Genomic DNA, 16,813 nt, shown 5'->3' with positions numbered 1-16,813 from the left:
AAAAAAAAAAAAAAAAAAAAAAAAAAAAGGGCTTAACATTTGTTCTACTATTGGTTAAGTGCTTACTTCTTCTCAAATATTTCCTACAGTTTTCAAAGCCAAAAAATATCCTAAAACTTTTATAGCTGTAACAGGACATTTCTTGCCATGGAGGCAAACATGACAAGATGCATTTGTGTTTTTAAGTTAACTTCAAATCCACTGAAGTTGTGCCAAGTAAGAACTGTAAAGAAGGCCAGTCAATCTTGACCAATCACAGCCCTCCTGTGTGTTTTCCGAGTTTAAGCTGCTTCAGTCTGGCTGCAGATTCGTCCTGCAGGACAAAGAGACTTAAAAACTCATTTGTCCCGGCTGCCATTGGCTCTTAAACGACTAAATTGTGAGCTTTGCTGGGTTAATGTATTAGAATTTTATTAATTTAAATGGTTTGTTGTATTTATTGTCGACCTGATGGACGTTTAAGTTACTGCTGACTGGAAAGCAAACTCTTTTATAGGAATGATACAGACAATCTTGAACCTTGATTTTTACATAACAAAGCTGTTCAAACTCATTAAAACTCTAAAAAGTGATGACATGTAGACTGAACATGTACACACTGCAGGCACAGACTGTATCACCAGTTAACAGTGAGCAGTTAACTACATAAAAGTCAGTAAAACCATGCAGCTCAGACAACTCCCCCTGTATGCATGATTCAACTATTGGATAAGCTCATTAAAACAGCACTGTTTGCCACTCTTTCTCTCATTTAAAGTCACCCAGTGACTGCAAATACCTCTGCACTATGAATAAAAACCCTTACAAATTCATCCCGATTATCAAAATTACACTGTTTTGGCAATTGTTCTTTAAAATGTCTTGGTTTACACCAGCCATAAGCTACTATTTAGACACCATAAGAGCAATGTCAGTTCTAAATCAAATGTCATAAGGCGAATATAAACTGTAAATATTGTAGATGTCAATAAAATGACTTCAAAAGAAGCCAATAGAATATACCCTAAAATATGAAAAGGAAACAACTTCTTTAGGCAGTGACTCCGCAAAAATTCATAGCCTAATGCCATGATGCCATAAAAGTAATAAAGGAAAGTCCGTGAGTATGATACATGTGAGCAGAGCAGAGACATTGTTTAAGACAGCCAAGCATGTAACAGATGCTCATGATCTGTTCAAATAAAATGAGTACATTACATACATTAAACTAGAAAAGCACTCGGAGAGCACAGACCTCCGCCATTTGCCCTATCATCCAGTAGTAGAGAATCCTTTAAAAAATTCCTGGGTCCAGATGGTGATCCGGATCACTCCTAAAATCTATTAAGTGCTTCCTTATGCCATTTCTGACATTTCCTGAAAATTTCATCAAAATCCGTCCAGAACTTTTGGAGTTATGTTGCTAACAAACTAACAAACAAACTGACAAACAAACCCTGCCGATCACATAACCTCCTTGGCGGAGGTAATAAATCGGGTACATTTGGATTAGAGGAGGTCGCACTGGGGTAGCAGGCTGCCACCCTAAATAGAAGGTAGGTCAAACACTGGCACCTGTTCATTCTGCTTATAAGCTGTGTTTGAAGACACCCCTTAGACTTCATGCGTCTGTTTCACACTACATCAGAGTACTAACACTCCTAAATCCATCAGATTCATAACTACAACCATACTGGACAAAACCATACAACTTAAAAGACTACGTTTTTCTGAGCATGTAACTGCCGTTTTGAAAATTTTTATTAAAACTTTGTAATTCAGCAAACACTTTCCTGTTGATGGATGGGAAGAGCACTAAGAGTACATTAGCTGGTCTCAGTATAGATAGTGTAACTCCATTACATTGGTTCCCAACCTGGGGTCCAGACCACCCAAAGGTGAGCGCCAAACATCTCAGGGTGGATGCATGACTTTGTCTGATCTGAGACTGTCAAAATTACAATGGCACAGATGTGCACGGACAGCAATGTTTGAAATGTTTTGCATGGGTCCTGGGGGGCTCAACTTGTGTTAGAAAGAAGTAAGGGAGGCTCCGGGGGAAAAAGGGTTGGGAACCACTGCAATATTACATGATGACAGCACAGTTCAGTGACTCATACTATAACATAACATTGTCCATTCATTAGAACAAGGCATTTACATGTGTCATCAGGAAGTGGGAGGGTGGAGTAGCAGGGGATCACTCCCATAATGCTTAACTGCCATGAGTGTCAACTTTTGTTACTGTTTGGATTTATAGCCAATGGAAGCAAAACTTAAATGCCATGCGTTTAAAATCAAGGTCAGCAATCATCTGTAAATTCTTTAATTATTAAACGCCATAACGTAAATTCCCCTGGGGGCTCTCAATCAAAACAATAACAAAAGAGAAGTAGGAACCAGCACTATGCTCCACCCAGCTCCACCTTTCATATAAAATCATCGTTACCAAACAGTAAACCAGTATTTTGGGTTCACTCATGAATTTCACATAAGGACGGAGGAAAGCTGTTAAAACTGGCCTTTCTGGGTCCTGGTTGCTGCGAGTGATCACAGAATGCTTAAACCAAAAAGGGCACTTTTCACCAGCTATTCTCTCTTATTATGGGAAATTCACCCATAAAAATAAGTAAATTTGATAAATTATTTTTTAATAAGTTTGATTAAGTAAATGATGTATAATGACACTGAAGCTTATAATGTGGTAGTAGTAGTAATAGTCACATTTTCAGATATAGTGCATACAGTGTGGTGCTCTAATGTTTATCTATCTGTCTTCTGTCTGTGAGTTGTGTTTTATAGACACACACCTGTGCTTTTTAATTAAAAGACAGAACCCACAGCGCTTATAAAAAGATAAATGCATCATGTTATCGCTTATATTATGTACATTGTATGTTGTTGAAAATGTTATATTATGCTAACTTTATAGAAAATCTACAGGAGATGCAAGTTTGTTACTCATATCTTTCTAAATGACCGGGCTTTAATGAAATGGGGATTAATGAAATAATCATGGAACACGAGACGGAGATGTTTTAAAGCTAAATGCAAAGCCGGAACTACACTCCAGGCATGGCTGCTGCACTGTGTCACTTCGCCCAGTGGTTCACTCAAGAAATAGTTCAGAGTATTTGCTTCATGCGTCGTAATGTTACATAATTATACGTAATTATTTCATAGCGTGGTGAATGTGCAGGTCACAACTTGTCCACGAGAGCGTTTTGGATGTTGTTGGATTGTGTATTTGATGAGTTTGACGAGGGAAAGCCGGAATACCGTCTGCTTACATTGAGCTGGCACAGCAGGTCTGAACTCGGCAGCGGCCGATCTAAACACAGCTTGCACCGACAACTAAAGGTAACGAACGTATTACCAAGACTATAGGGATTATGGCAATGGACGAATTGGCCAAAATGTTGAAGTATCCCTTTAATTAATGCATGATGTGTGGGGCATAACACCTCTGCTGTAAAAAAAAAAACAAAAAACAAAAACAAAAACAAAAAAAAAAACAAGTTTAAACTGGTATTTGGACACACATTTCCGGTAAAAGAAATATTGCACCCTCTGCAGGCAATATTGATTAATTCTGAATTACAATTAATTGCCCAGCCCTAATATTTATATCTATATACTTACTCTTTATACAGACTTTTCTTTTAAATATTACATTTGCTGGAGTAACCCTGTGGTGCTGTTGCTTGTTTGCTGTTGGTGTTGTTGTATAAGCAGTGCAATGAGGTTTCAAATATTTAATTTGAAAACATTATATTTGTTGCTGCTACCTGCGTCTATGTGAAGTCAATTTTTTCTTATTTTTTTCAGAAATATCTGATCTCACATCAGATATCAGTACATATATAAATATCAGAATTGAAATGAGAATGAAAAAAAAGTGGATTGGCCCAACTCTAGTTTCCATGGCAAAGATAAACAGGTCCTGTCTGTCACAATGGCTCCATCATTACAGCCACGATAACGAGACACATCCCATTACATTTATAAAAAGTATTAATTTCTCAGGCTTTAAAATTGTTGGAAGTACTAATAATGTAATGTAGGAACTCAGTTAAAACATATGAAAAACATAGAGGTAGTTGTTAATTTAATCAATTTAGACATTTCAGAGCTAAAAAAATGTACATATTCTAATTTGAGGTACTAATTTTCCGCAGTGACTGCTACGATTCAGTCTCTAAGTTCAACAGTGGAAGATAAAAGGAGCTGGTGTTGTGTTTCACCTTAAATAACATACAGACAAAGCTTATTTTATTCTGTGAAAAAACATACATTTTGAGTAATTATATTAAGTTAGTACCGCTTCTGGATTTGAAACGCTGTATCATGGATGAAATATCTAAAACACATTTCTTAAAGCTCTAAGTCTCATTCTTGGCATTAAAGTTGAAGGACGGTGTTCAGACAAATTTTTAATAAGCCCTAAATTTATTTTTTCAACTGGTCATAAAACAGAGTCACTCTGTTAGCATTGGAGGACAAACCCAAGCACCTCTTTGATACTCCGTTTCATCCTGACATTTTTCTTTTATGTAACACCTGAGGGAAATGTCTTTTTTTTTAACTAGAGGAATTGTCTGAATCATAGAATTCAAGAACAGCCAAGCCACTGAACCACACTCCTCCTGGGAGACCCCTGGGGGTTGACAAGGAGGTCAGTAAAGCTCTGGTATGTTTGCTTTGGACTGCAGGAAGCGTCAGCAGCATTGTGGTAAAAACTCACCGTCCCGTCCTCCATGAGTTTGAGACAGGAGCCAAAGTCAGCCAGGCGGATGTGGCCGTTCATATCCAACAAAATGTTGTCGGGTTTTATGTCCCTGAAAGAAGACGGAGAAAAAGGGAGGGGGTGGTGGAACAGAGAGAAAGAAGAGATAAATTGAGTGAGCAATTCTTTATTGCAGACTGTAAAAGATGAAGACAACAAGATATTATTCCAAACAAAACAATATCTACAGAACATTCAAAACACACTCAGGCCTGATTGCATATTATGTTGCAACTCTTCATCATTTTCTTCAAATTAAACAACATAACCTGAGGACATTTAACTTCTGCCTTGTCTTAACTTGCTTATAAAGCTAGTGTGCAATATTGCCAATATATTTGTGATTTAATTAAGTGTACTTTCCCCTTAGCATTTCTTCAGAAGCGTGACAACTCTAAATTGACCAGAAGAAAGAATAAACACTGAAAGCAATTGGACTAGTGTTGTGGGAGTTAGCTGTACAGTGTGTCTGTGTGTACACAGGATACAGTTTAAAGCACGCAAACATGAACTCTGTTTGAGGAAATATTCAACACACAAACACACCCCCACTCACAAAAAGGCCCTGTGTCCTCTACAGACACACTCCCCTGTTCACTTTTCCAACAATATTTGTGTTTGTGAACAGGCACGGGCTGGGCTAAGACATTCTTTCACAGATGTGTACACAGCAGCCACTAAAGAATTCCTTCTCTAGCTGCATCTGTTCAACATTACTACTGCTGATCTGCTGATGATGTGTTTATAATATAGATACAGACTGTGGCTGCATTCCAGCTGTGGGATTCATGGATACTGGGGGTTCTAGGTAGTTTAACCACACCAGCTGGACCATCTCAGTGTTCACCAAGGAAGCTATTTTTATATTACCAGCCAATTATGCTCTGAATGTGGGCTGGATAAGGATGGCTGAAGAGTGGACTTATAGTCAACAAATACAGGAACAGTTAGTTGATGGCCAGTAGGACTAAAACTTGTGATTTATGAGAGCCCAGCCCATATATCTGTTCAAATATGATACATACAGTTAACTTGGGCTCAACCTATGTGGATTTATTAATTTATTAGGGGCAATACTGACACAGATTACCAGTAGCCCATGAGAGCAAGTAGCAGTATTTGGAACTGATATATATTTACAGTAAAAATTTATGTTAGATTTACAGCATGTGATAAGATATAAACCTGGCATACAAAAAAACAACACTGGCTGATCGTTAGTATGTACTATAAATGAATATGTACAACAGCAATAAAGGTGTTTTTTTATCTCTGAAACTCTAAACCTTTTACAGTTTATGTATATATGACCCTGTAGTTTAAGTGTACATGTACCATTATCAGTAAAGTAGTGCAAGACAAAACATTTGGCACAGTTGGCAGAGGAAAGCAGAAGAGTATGGAGTCATTATTGTTGCAAAACTCAAGAGTAGGGTCTGGTGTTGTTTGGCAAGACCGGTGCTAAATCAGTACTTTTGAATCAATATCTTAATGTTGCTTGGATTCCAATCCAATCCAAATTTATTTATAAAGCACATTTAAAAACAACAAAATGCTGACCAAAGTGCTGTACAGTAAAAATTAAAAACAATAAAACAAACAATAAAACACAGACGCAGGAAAGTAAAAACTGGAGGACATAAATGGATCAATTAAAACAGAAAGGATTAAAAGCCACATTCTCAAGCAGAGCCAAAAGCCAGGGAGTAAAAGTGCATTTTTAAGTTTGATTTAAAGACAGGCAGAGAGGGGGACAGTCTAACATGAAGAGGAAGAGCATTCCAGAGCTTTGGCGCAGCTACTGAGAAGGCTCGGTCACCCCTGAGCTTCAATCTTGACCTTGGGACGGTCAGAAGACACTGATAGAGGATCTGAGAGTATGAGATAAAATATGGGGTTTTAAAAGGTCAGAAAGATATGGAGGAGCCAGCCCGTTTAGAGACTTAAAAGTTAATAACAAAATTTTAAAATCAATCTTTAAACGCACAGGAAGCCAGTGAAGAGATGCTAAAATGGGGGAAATGTGGACATATTTACATCAACCAGTTAATTGGATTGATACTTGATAGAACAAAATAAAAAATAAGACATGTAAAGGTAACTTTAAAATTCAGACTGAGCAATATATTAAATCTTCAAATAAAAAATAGAAACTCACATAATCAAAAAGTACCCAACTTCCAAGAGTTGATTTTTCCAAGTAATCTACCTGCTACTTAATTTTCTGACAACTTATTGCTTACTGACTTATTAATGTGTTAGCCCTACCATAACTTGCAAATTTCACTCTACATTTTCACTATTTAATTTTTCATACTACTTTTTTAATTTAAAAGTAGGCAACATTTAAATCATAAAGCTAAATATTATAATAATTAGGGAGGGTAATTTTAATGGTTAACACACGAATAATCTGGAAATTTTAATGCGTTGAAAAACTAATAACTCAAATTAATCATATAATCAAGTTTGACAACTTCCTCCCACAGTCCTCCAGTGCAGACGTGTTCATGCCTTGGAGTGAAGAGGTGGAAGTAATAAGTGAGGACGCAGACAGGTCTGCTTAACAGATAATTTAGGTTTATTAAAAAACAAAGTTGTATGTTAGCAATGATGCTAACTGCAACAAAGGATAAAGCTGTGGTTGTGAAGTTACACTGGCGGAGTGCAGCAGACCTGGATTTGTCAATAAATTAACAACGAAGCTAACTAAGGTAATTGCTAAAAAGGTCATCAAAGACTGCAGACACATCGACATCAGTGAAGATGCGGGGCTTCAAGACTAGCACTTTACATTCACTTTGCAGCCAAAGTTATTCTGGACCTGATGTGTTGGTCTGCTGATAAAGTTTGGATATTATTACTCAGCAAATTAAGATATTTTTATTTACAAACCATAACAACAAAGCTGAAATGTTGAATAAAGTTTAAAAACTATAGTTTACCATACTTGAACTTCTTTTAACTCAAATCGAAAGTGGAAGTAAATGGAAGTATTTTAAATATCTGATTAATCATGATAAACCACAGCCTATTTATGTGAATAACTTGACTATTATCTTTAATGAATTACCAGCAACTATAATAATAATATAAGATGATCTGTTGTTTGTGTGCACATAAACATCATTGTCCCCCTGCACAAGTTAGGGCCCCCAACCAAAAAGTCTAGATTTACCCCTGCTCTGAAACTAATGAACACAGGCTAGATAGCAGCCAGCTACAGGACAGAGGTATGTTGATAAGAGGGAAACAGAAACAATAATGGAGGAAAGGGGCTAAACTCTGACCCAAGTAAAAAGTAAGTAAACTATTTTTCTTAGTCATCAGTCTGATCCACAGAGACCGTGAGACTGCTACTGACAGCATCTCTGACTGCTTTTACACCTTTAAAACATTCATACCGAAAACAAAAAATCCTAGAAACCAACATAGAAAAGACAGGAGGTAGTGCTGAAAGTTCCTGCATGGTCTGATTGTTTCACAATTATCTTTCTGTTCTGCTTTCCAATAGTCCACGCAGTGCGAACGTGCATTCATTAAAGGTTGTCGCTCATCTATGATCTCCTCTTCCCTCCATTATGGATACAAACAGATAATAATTTAACCAGATAATCAAAAAGAATGAATTTTCTGAAACAGAATCAAAATGATTGACACCATCATTATTATTTTTGCATTATGATAGGGACATGCTGTAGGACACTTGTATGAGAAAATTAAATATTCCACATTTAATCATTTTGTTGAAAGTAGACTCATTAAGAGTTAAAGTACACTACTGACAATATAGCTAGTAGTCAAAGTTTGATATGGAGAAAATGAAAGGACTTTTTGGCTTCCAGAACCACGTCATTGAGCTCTATTCTAGTCATCAGTTTATAGCTCTGTACATGCATTTTGTAATTTGCAACTTCAAGAAACATTTGTCTAATTCTGCATTGCAAACATCCATCTCTATGTCCTTGCATGTTATTGGGAATCTGATCCAAACGGTATGAGGTGCAGGAGACCTTTCAGGCAGCTAAACAGGTGGTCACTGACAGGTGGTCTGTACTGGCCCTCTGGTGCTATTGTCTTACATGGCAGTCTCAGACTACTAATGGGAATCCCTGGCCTGGATCTGACGGCCTGGTCTCTAGTGGGTGATTTTCAACTCTTTTACCTCTGTTTCATCTATGACCCTTTGTTTTCAGAGTTAGCACTCTGACTGTGTGTATTCGGTAGAGATCAACTTTACAAAAATGGTTTAGAATGACTGAACATTTCCAGTGATCAGAGGCCATGACTGGCATGAAACAGAGATGTCACTGTATCCCACCATGGGGGCTATATTTAGCCACTGTCCTTGTCTGACCATTCCACTGATTCCCCCTGAGGGCAGACCCTGTCGGGACCCTGTCTGAGGCCCTCTTATCACGCACTGAACCACGAAACAGCTCAATGCACAGGGTATGAAGGGCACATATAACTGTTAAGTATCGGTCTCATTTAAATGCAGATCATGTTGACATGGGAAAAAACACTCAAGAGGATAACAACTCAGTTCAGCTTAAACAGAAACAAACCGTTTGATGTCACAAGATACTGAACTGTGCAGAGCAAAAGCATAAGAAATAGAAACTTAACGTAATTTCCTATAATCTCCAAACTACACACCCTTTTACAGATAGTGTTGTGCAATTAATCAAGTTTCAGCTTCAGTCAGGATTTTGGTTTCCCAAGATTATTAAAACAAGATAATCCAGATTTACTGTGAAGCATGCCGTATCGGGCTCATTTTGTCCATAGATCTCATCTTAGAAAATATCTTAGTTTCTCTTCCATACAAGAACAGCGTGTGCCCTGCCCCTCCCACCAAAACAGCTCTCACTTTAATTTAAGTGAGGAACAGATGGGGCAAAGGCAAAGGCAAAGGGTTGCTTCAAGAAGCAAGAGAGCTAAACAAGATGACAGAAAAGGAACTGTGTTAATGTTTTTTCATCACTTCTTTTGGTGTAAGACTCCCACTACACCAATATTTTCTCTAATTTAAGACATTGGAAACTAATCAAAGTTGATATGGTCATATGACCAAAACGTTGTGGCCTAAAATGTATATCATGGTATTTTTTGCTCTTTGCTCAGTTTGGATCTCTGTCGAGTCCAAATATCCCTGATTAAAGCAGACATTAGTCCGGTTTTCTCCCATTTTCGTCACTCCTCACAGAGCAGACTTCCGTGTTTTGCAGCCAGGACCAAGCTGTTGTGTCGCACGCTGACATGACATCACTGCAACCCCCTGTTGTGTGTGTAGCTCCACCTTTTTAGGACAGATAGGTAAGACTGGCATCCCTACAGAAGGGTGCCAAAAAAGTGGGATAGCATGAGTCAGTTTTTTGGGACCCTTTTCAACTTTTGCGATATGGAAATGCAAAAAAACGCATGCCGTTCCACACCGAACTAAGCCGGACCGCTTGGTGGAAACTACCTATATGTAGTCCAATATACATATTCATCAGGGAAGAATAAAAATTGTAATCAGTCAATAACATTATGATCACTACTTCTCTGTTCGAATTACTACAAGAGCACAAAACTATTTAAAGAGAGGAACATTTTCATAGATTTGGCCTCTTTATTTTGCTCTCACAGTGCACAACATGGAAGCAATTAGCTTAAAAATGTCCACTTTTATCCCTCCTTGGGGAGTATGCCCCTGGACCCTCCTAGACAGTTCAGAGACACCCACCATAGTCTTTTAAAACCCCGTGGGAAACACTGAAATAGCATATTAACCATTGATTTAATTCAGTGTTGCACCGACAGGGTGCTTCTAGCTTCTTCTTTACCAAAATCTAGAGCTATACTTACTTACGATGCACAAACACACCAGTAAATACAGTGCTGATTGTAATACATAAAGGAGTAAGGAAGATGTATATACTTAAAAAAAAAAAAAAAAAAAAAAAAAAAAAAAGATGAAAATGCAACCTCTAAATTTAAGAAAATTTGAACTCCTTTAGCTTCTGTTATAATCTGAAGACGGTGTCTCCAACTTGCCGTGCATTGTTTAAAATAACTTGGTTGGGTCTGTTATTGTTAATCCGTGCTTTTTAAATCTAAAGTCATTTCTGATAACAACAGCCAACACTATCATGTTTCTTGATGAGAGAATTATTTTTGCCAGACAACAAAACTTCGGGATGCAATGACTAATCAGTTCAGGCTCATGACTTTCCCACATTCCACTTTAATTTTCTTCACATTATTCTTCGATGTGTACAGAATTCATAAAACCACTGTCCAAGTCTGAGACATTTTCTTCTTTTAAGAGCGGGCAGACATAAATTGGCTGTGAAACACCCTTTGATGTGTCTGTCTTCAGCTACACAAGCCTTTAAAGCCAGATGTGGAGCTGCTGTCATTTTCCAGTAGTGTTAATCTTCCCATCTCATAGGGCTAGAGCAAAGGGAGGGCTAGCTATCTCTCTGCTTCAGATAGACCACTAAATCACCAACCAATAAAACCTAGGATTAAAGTAACATGTGCACAGATGTGACTTGTGAAGACATATAAAAGTCAGGCTGTATTCGTGTCTGTTAATTTGTGAGTCAAATCACTGCTTCCATCATGGATTATTTAAAAGTCTATTTAAAGATCTAGATTCAAATGAGTTCCAGATTAAACACCAATCTCCAAAGTGAATACTGTATAGAGCATTTGGACTAAAAGCTGAGTTCATTCATTCATCCAACCACTGTTATGAACTTGGCAGACACAACTATACATAAACAACTGACAGGATGTATCGGGCTCTTAGTGGACACTTAAATTCTTTACTGCTCTGTTTCATCTGAACCTTCACCTTCATTTTAACAACTCAGAACTTACACATAATAATGGAAGACTTGAAGAGGACATAAACTTGGGCCTGATTACTGGAAAAATATTCAGCCTTTGGCTTGCAATGGTTTAATGTTAGAAACAGCTTTTGGAAGATTTTAACCTCCAGGAGAGCTGTTGTTTCTGTTTCATTACACATTAAAGGTTGGCTTAAAGGTGCCCTATGGAGTATTTTTTCCTCTACAAAGCAATGTTGTATATGTGTAAGGAGAAAATGTGGACATGCAGAACTGTACTAGGAACATAGTACTAATTGCAGTCCCTGGTTGTGTCCTACTGCCAAAGCCAGAATATAAGCCAACCTTATAAAAAAGCCATGGCCTGTTTTTTTTTTTTAAATCTTCCAGAGGGACAAAAGGTTTAAACTGTCCTCTTGCATTATGATTTCCATTCATTCAGCAAGTTCACAACATGCATTTTCTGTGCAGCTTTTGCAGCTGTGCAAACTTTATCCATTCAACAGTGAGTTTATTACGTTTATCATGTACCACAGGAACCAGCTCCTGTTTGAGAAAGTTCTCTTTTTCTCCTATTCTGTTGTTATTTTAAATGCAATATAAGGCTGGGCAATTAATCGCAAATTAGATTAAATCACAATATGGTTTGTTTTGTTTGTTTATTTGGATCTCTTTTAGCCCACTTGGGCTATTCTTCCAAAAGTCCATAGCATAAAGACATTACAAAAATATAATAAAAACACAATACAGTATAACTGAAACACAATACAATACAATACAATACAATAGTTCTGCTGCAATTTTCATATGGCAGAAGTTGCAACATTTCTTTAACCTGAAATTTGTGCTAAAACACCAGTTTACACCTCTTTTTTTGTAGCAGCGATGTTGTGCATTACATATGCGACTAGAAAAGCACTCGGAGAGCACAGACCTCCACCATTAGCCCTATCTCCCAATAGTGAAGAATCCTTTAAAAAATTCCTGGATCTGTCCTCATGTGCCCCCAACCATGGCATTTGCTGATTACTCCCTCCCTAGTGGGGTGGAAACACGGTGAGGCAAAGAATTAGTTTCACTACATGTGGACTGTCATGGTGGAAGCGTTGCCTGCCAGCGCCAACAGATGAACTGACAGTCTCACCCATGGTCTCACCGGATGACTGAAAGTCATGGCAGGGGGTGAATATTCCTCTATTCCTCCCAGCATTGTGAGTATTCTTGCTACAGCTCACTGTCTTTCTCTCTGGTACGCTCTGACTAGTCTCCTCGACCGGGCATGCGTCTTTCAAACTCTATAAACTCCAAAACTTTGAATAGAAACACACCCGAAATCCTGCTGGGATTGAAGTTACTCATGTCCGCCATCTCCTGGTGTAAAGTGGTAACAGGGCAGACCTCCGCCATTAGCCCTATCACCCAATAGTAAAGAATCCTTTAAAAAATTCCTGGATCACCATCTGGATCACTCCCAAAATCTAATCAGTTCTTCCTTATGCCATTTCTGACATTTCCTGAAAATTTCATCAAAATCTGTCTACAACTTTTTGAGTTATGTTGCTAACAAACAAACTAACTAAGTAACTAACTAACTAACCCTGCCAATCAGATAACCTCCTTGGCGGAGGTAATAATTCTGAATAGTCTGCAAAAAATTCTACTTTCTTCATTTTTTTACATTTTTGGTATTGAATATGAGAATGATATAAAAATAACCACTCCCTTCAATACAAAATTTCATATCCAATTTGCAGTATGAGTCAAGATCAGCACAATAAGTTATCTGTTGGAAGTAACATAAGATAAGGAACTTCAGAAATAATCGCATATCAAATCACAATCGCAATATTAGGGAAAAAAAATCATAATTAGATAATTTTCCCAATTTATTCAGCCCTAATGCAATATATAGAATTCTTCATTCAGGGTGCTTTTAATCAAAACAATAACAGAAATGAAGTACAGACTTGAGCTTTCCAGCTCCGCTTTTTACTTTTTGTTTAGAAGTGAGAATGCTGTTCAACATAAACAGCACCTCATAAGCCATATTTACTTAACAGAAAACCAAGGTTTTGCTCTCATTCAAAAATTTCTTATAATTAGAGAGAAAAGCATTTAAATGTGCATATCTGGACGCTGGTTAAGCTAGGTCGGTAGAGCAGGTAGCGGTGCCCATATGCAGAGGCTGGAGTCCCTCAGTGCACTGGTCAGGGATCAATTACCAGTCTCTATCCCATTTGGTGCATGTCTTCCTCCACTCTCTTTCCATATACTTCCTGTCCGTCTTCAGTAGTCTTGTTTACATCAAAACAAATATATGTGAATTGACCTCAATTAAAAATATATAGATAGGAATGGTCACTTGGTCAACAATTTAATTTAATCATTATTTCAGTGTAAAAATTCTACTGATTGTGTCCTTGAAGAAACAAAAGCTAATAATAGTATCAGATGAAGACTGTGTGGTAACCAAACACAGGCTTTTATTGCTGAGCTGAGCCAAATAATCCAAACAGCTAAAAAGAGCCACAATTCCCATCACTCTGAGAGAGGCTAGACATAATAAACCATGCTTTCATTTACTACCAGAACACAGCAGATCACAGCAGTTCACGGTGACGTCTACACAACCAATCCAATCTGGATGAAGGCATCTCAGGCCGTCTCTGATACAGTCTGAGCCAGCGGAAACAAACCATCAGTACCTACTGAGATGTGTCAGCACAGAGTATCAAGCATTACCACTTGGTATCCAAATGTCCAAATCAAGTATAAATCCCTGTTAATGTTTTGTCTATAGGGATGTCTGTGAACCCAAGATCAAACTGCTACTGACCTCCAGACAGAGAGCCTGAAAACAAACCTAGCGTGGACTTTACAAATGAATGAAATCTGTAATACTTTGACTAGAGAATATGTGGTTGTTGGCACCTGTTTGTGTATGTGTGTGTATACACACAGGAGATTCAATTGCTGAAGGCCTTAATCTGCTCCAGAGACTTCTGGTCTGCCAAAGAGCAGACAGCGTGAGTTGACCCTTGCCTGTCCATGTGTGTGTAATGCTTGTGTGTGGCAGACAAACAGCACAGTGGGGGTAAGAGAGGAGGGGGTAATGGTGCGACTGCTGATGAACCACTCAGTACTGAGTCCCTGTCTGCCTTTCTCTCTTTTATCAGCTGAAACTGTCCCTCTATTAACCCCTCTCTTTACTCACATCTCTCTATTTTGTCTCTCTAAAAGCACGAATTGACATTAACTTTTTCCTGCTGCTCTTCGTTTCATCTCCCCTTCTACTACTGTAATGAATCCACTAATGATAATGGTGGCTACATGAATACCCTCAAGCAGACACCACTGGAGGCTTACAGCACAAGAGCTGACTCACATTAACCCTTCACATATGGACAAACCTAGAGAGTAGGAGGTGCTTCGCTGGTGCTGGGCTGTGCTTATTCGCATACCTAATTGGGCTACTGTGTCACAGGGCTCCTGCAGTCTTAAGGAGCAGCACAGAGACCAGAATAAAGAGAGGTAATCTCCTCTAAGACCACAGCATCCATCTGTGTTGGCCATCTGGACACCACCTCACAATACACACTCATGCACACACTCACAGTGCGGCCTGAAGCAACTCCAGAGAGTGCACAGACGAGGCATGCTCCAGCCAAGCATTTGGTAACTAATGGTTCAGAGAACTGCTGCCGGTTTGACTCCTGGCATCTACTGACACACAAGCATGCACACATCAGACAACCCTTCTCCTCATTGCAGACTCACAGCTGAAACCAGCGAGGCCCTGATCAGAATCAGGTGCTTTTTGTGCTCCCAATACCGATCATAGATTATCCATGAGTGAGTTCTGCTAATGCTAATGATGATCCTAGGCATTTAATTTTGCATTTGATTTTGCGCAAATTAGACTTGCATTTAGCCAACTAGTCTTAAGTAAAGACGATCAAAATTGAGCACTAAGACAGGATGACAATAACCGTTGGTTTACAGAATGTAGTCAATGTTAGCAGTGCTAGTACCTTCTATCCTATTTGCAGGTTAAAACCCATATGCTTGAGCTGAATATCAAAGTATCATAAAGTGCTTCACTTATATGTAAATATAACATTACAACCTAAACTCTATTTTCTACATCAGTTGTTCTCAACTGGTCTACATCAGGAATCACTACCACCTTCTTATGACAAATCTTGACCCAAACTTTGTAAAAATATTCAAGAATCACTGAATGTTTTTGATGAAATTTGGGACAAGTGGGACTTAAGATGGAAGAACTAAAAAATAAATGAAGTCACGCCCTTCAAAATAAAAGCACTGCATGGACTTTCTACCTCAAGGTGCACATCTGCAACTCACTAAAAATGGATCTGCGGCCCACACTTGGGTCCCGACCCACCAGATGAGATCCAAGGTTCTAGATCAAATAGTGCTAAACTGCACTGCTCCTACAAGATGTCATCATTAATATCAGGTTACTGTTGTTTAGATCAAGTAAAGGAGCATTATGTAAGCTTGGTAGTAGCTATTTACTGGAGCTACAGAGGCTACTAGTGCTGGACAGCTGCATAAAGTTAAGACAGAGCATTTGACCAGGACAGTGAGCCTGAAATTAGGGCTGGGCAATGAATTGAAAATGAGATTAAATTGCAATATGGCCTGCTGCAATTTTCAAATCGCAAAAGGTGCAATATTTCTTTGACCTGAAATTTGTGTCAAAATACCATTTTTAAACTTTTTTGCAGCATAGATGTTATGCAGGACATATAATGCAATCATTCAGGTGCCTTTTTTTTTTTTTTTTTAGAATAACCTACAAAAAAATCTACCTTCTTAATTTTTGTACTTTTTTTCTTTTTGAATATAAGAATGACAAAAACCCTTCAATGCAATAATTCAAATCCAATTTGCAATACGAGTCCAAATAATCATAATTAGATATTTTTAAAGAATTTTCAGCCCTTGTTTAGGAATAAAAAAAGTTAAGGAGTAATCGCATTTCAAATCGCAATTGCAATATTGGAGAAAAAAAATCGCAATTAGATTATTTTCCAAAATCGTTCAGCCCTACCTGAAATTATCCAAAAATATTAGTAATTATTCTAACCAAATTGTTACTTTGGCAACAATTTACAAGGAATCTAGCTTTAACCATTTAGCCAGCTAACAATGCACATCATTACCTACAGTAACAATA

The 16,813-nt window shown here is 38.0% G+C and overlaps 1 protein-coding gene across 7 annotated transcripts in view; it reads right to left on the bottom strand.

The window, feature by feature from the left end:
* The window catches only part of cdc42bpab (CDC42 binding protein kinase alpha (DMPK-like) b), a 141,359-nt gene that overhangs the window by 43,205 nt on the left and 81,341 nt on the right, over positions 1–16,813 (bottom strand). For all 7 annotated transcript variants that reach the window (XM_041806057.1, XM_041806060.1, XM_041806058.1 and 4 more), the window contains exon 6: positions 4,724–4,817. In XM_041806057.1, the coding sequence (XP_041661991.1) occupies positions 4,724–4,817 (94 nt within the window). The remainder of the gene's footprint in view (positions 1–4,723; positions 4,818–16,813) is intronic.

Source organism: Cheilinus undulatus, linkage group 14 (genome assembly GCF_018320785.1).
Source record: "Cheilinus undulatus linkage group 14, ASM1832078v1, whole genome shotgun sequence".
NCBI classification, from domain to species: Eukaryota; Metazoa; Chordata; class Actinopteri; order Labriformes; family Labridae; genus Cheilinus; species Cheilinus undulatus.
Note: the sequence above shows the minus strand (reverse complement) of the source record. Positions and strands in the feature narration are given on the sequence as shown.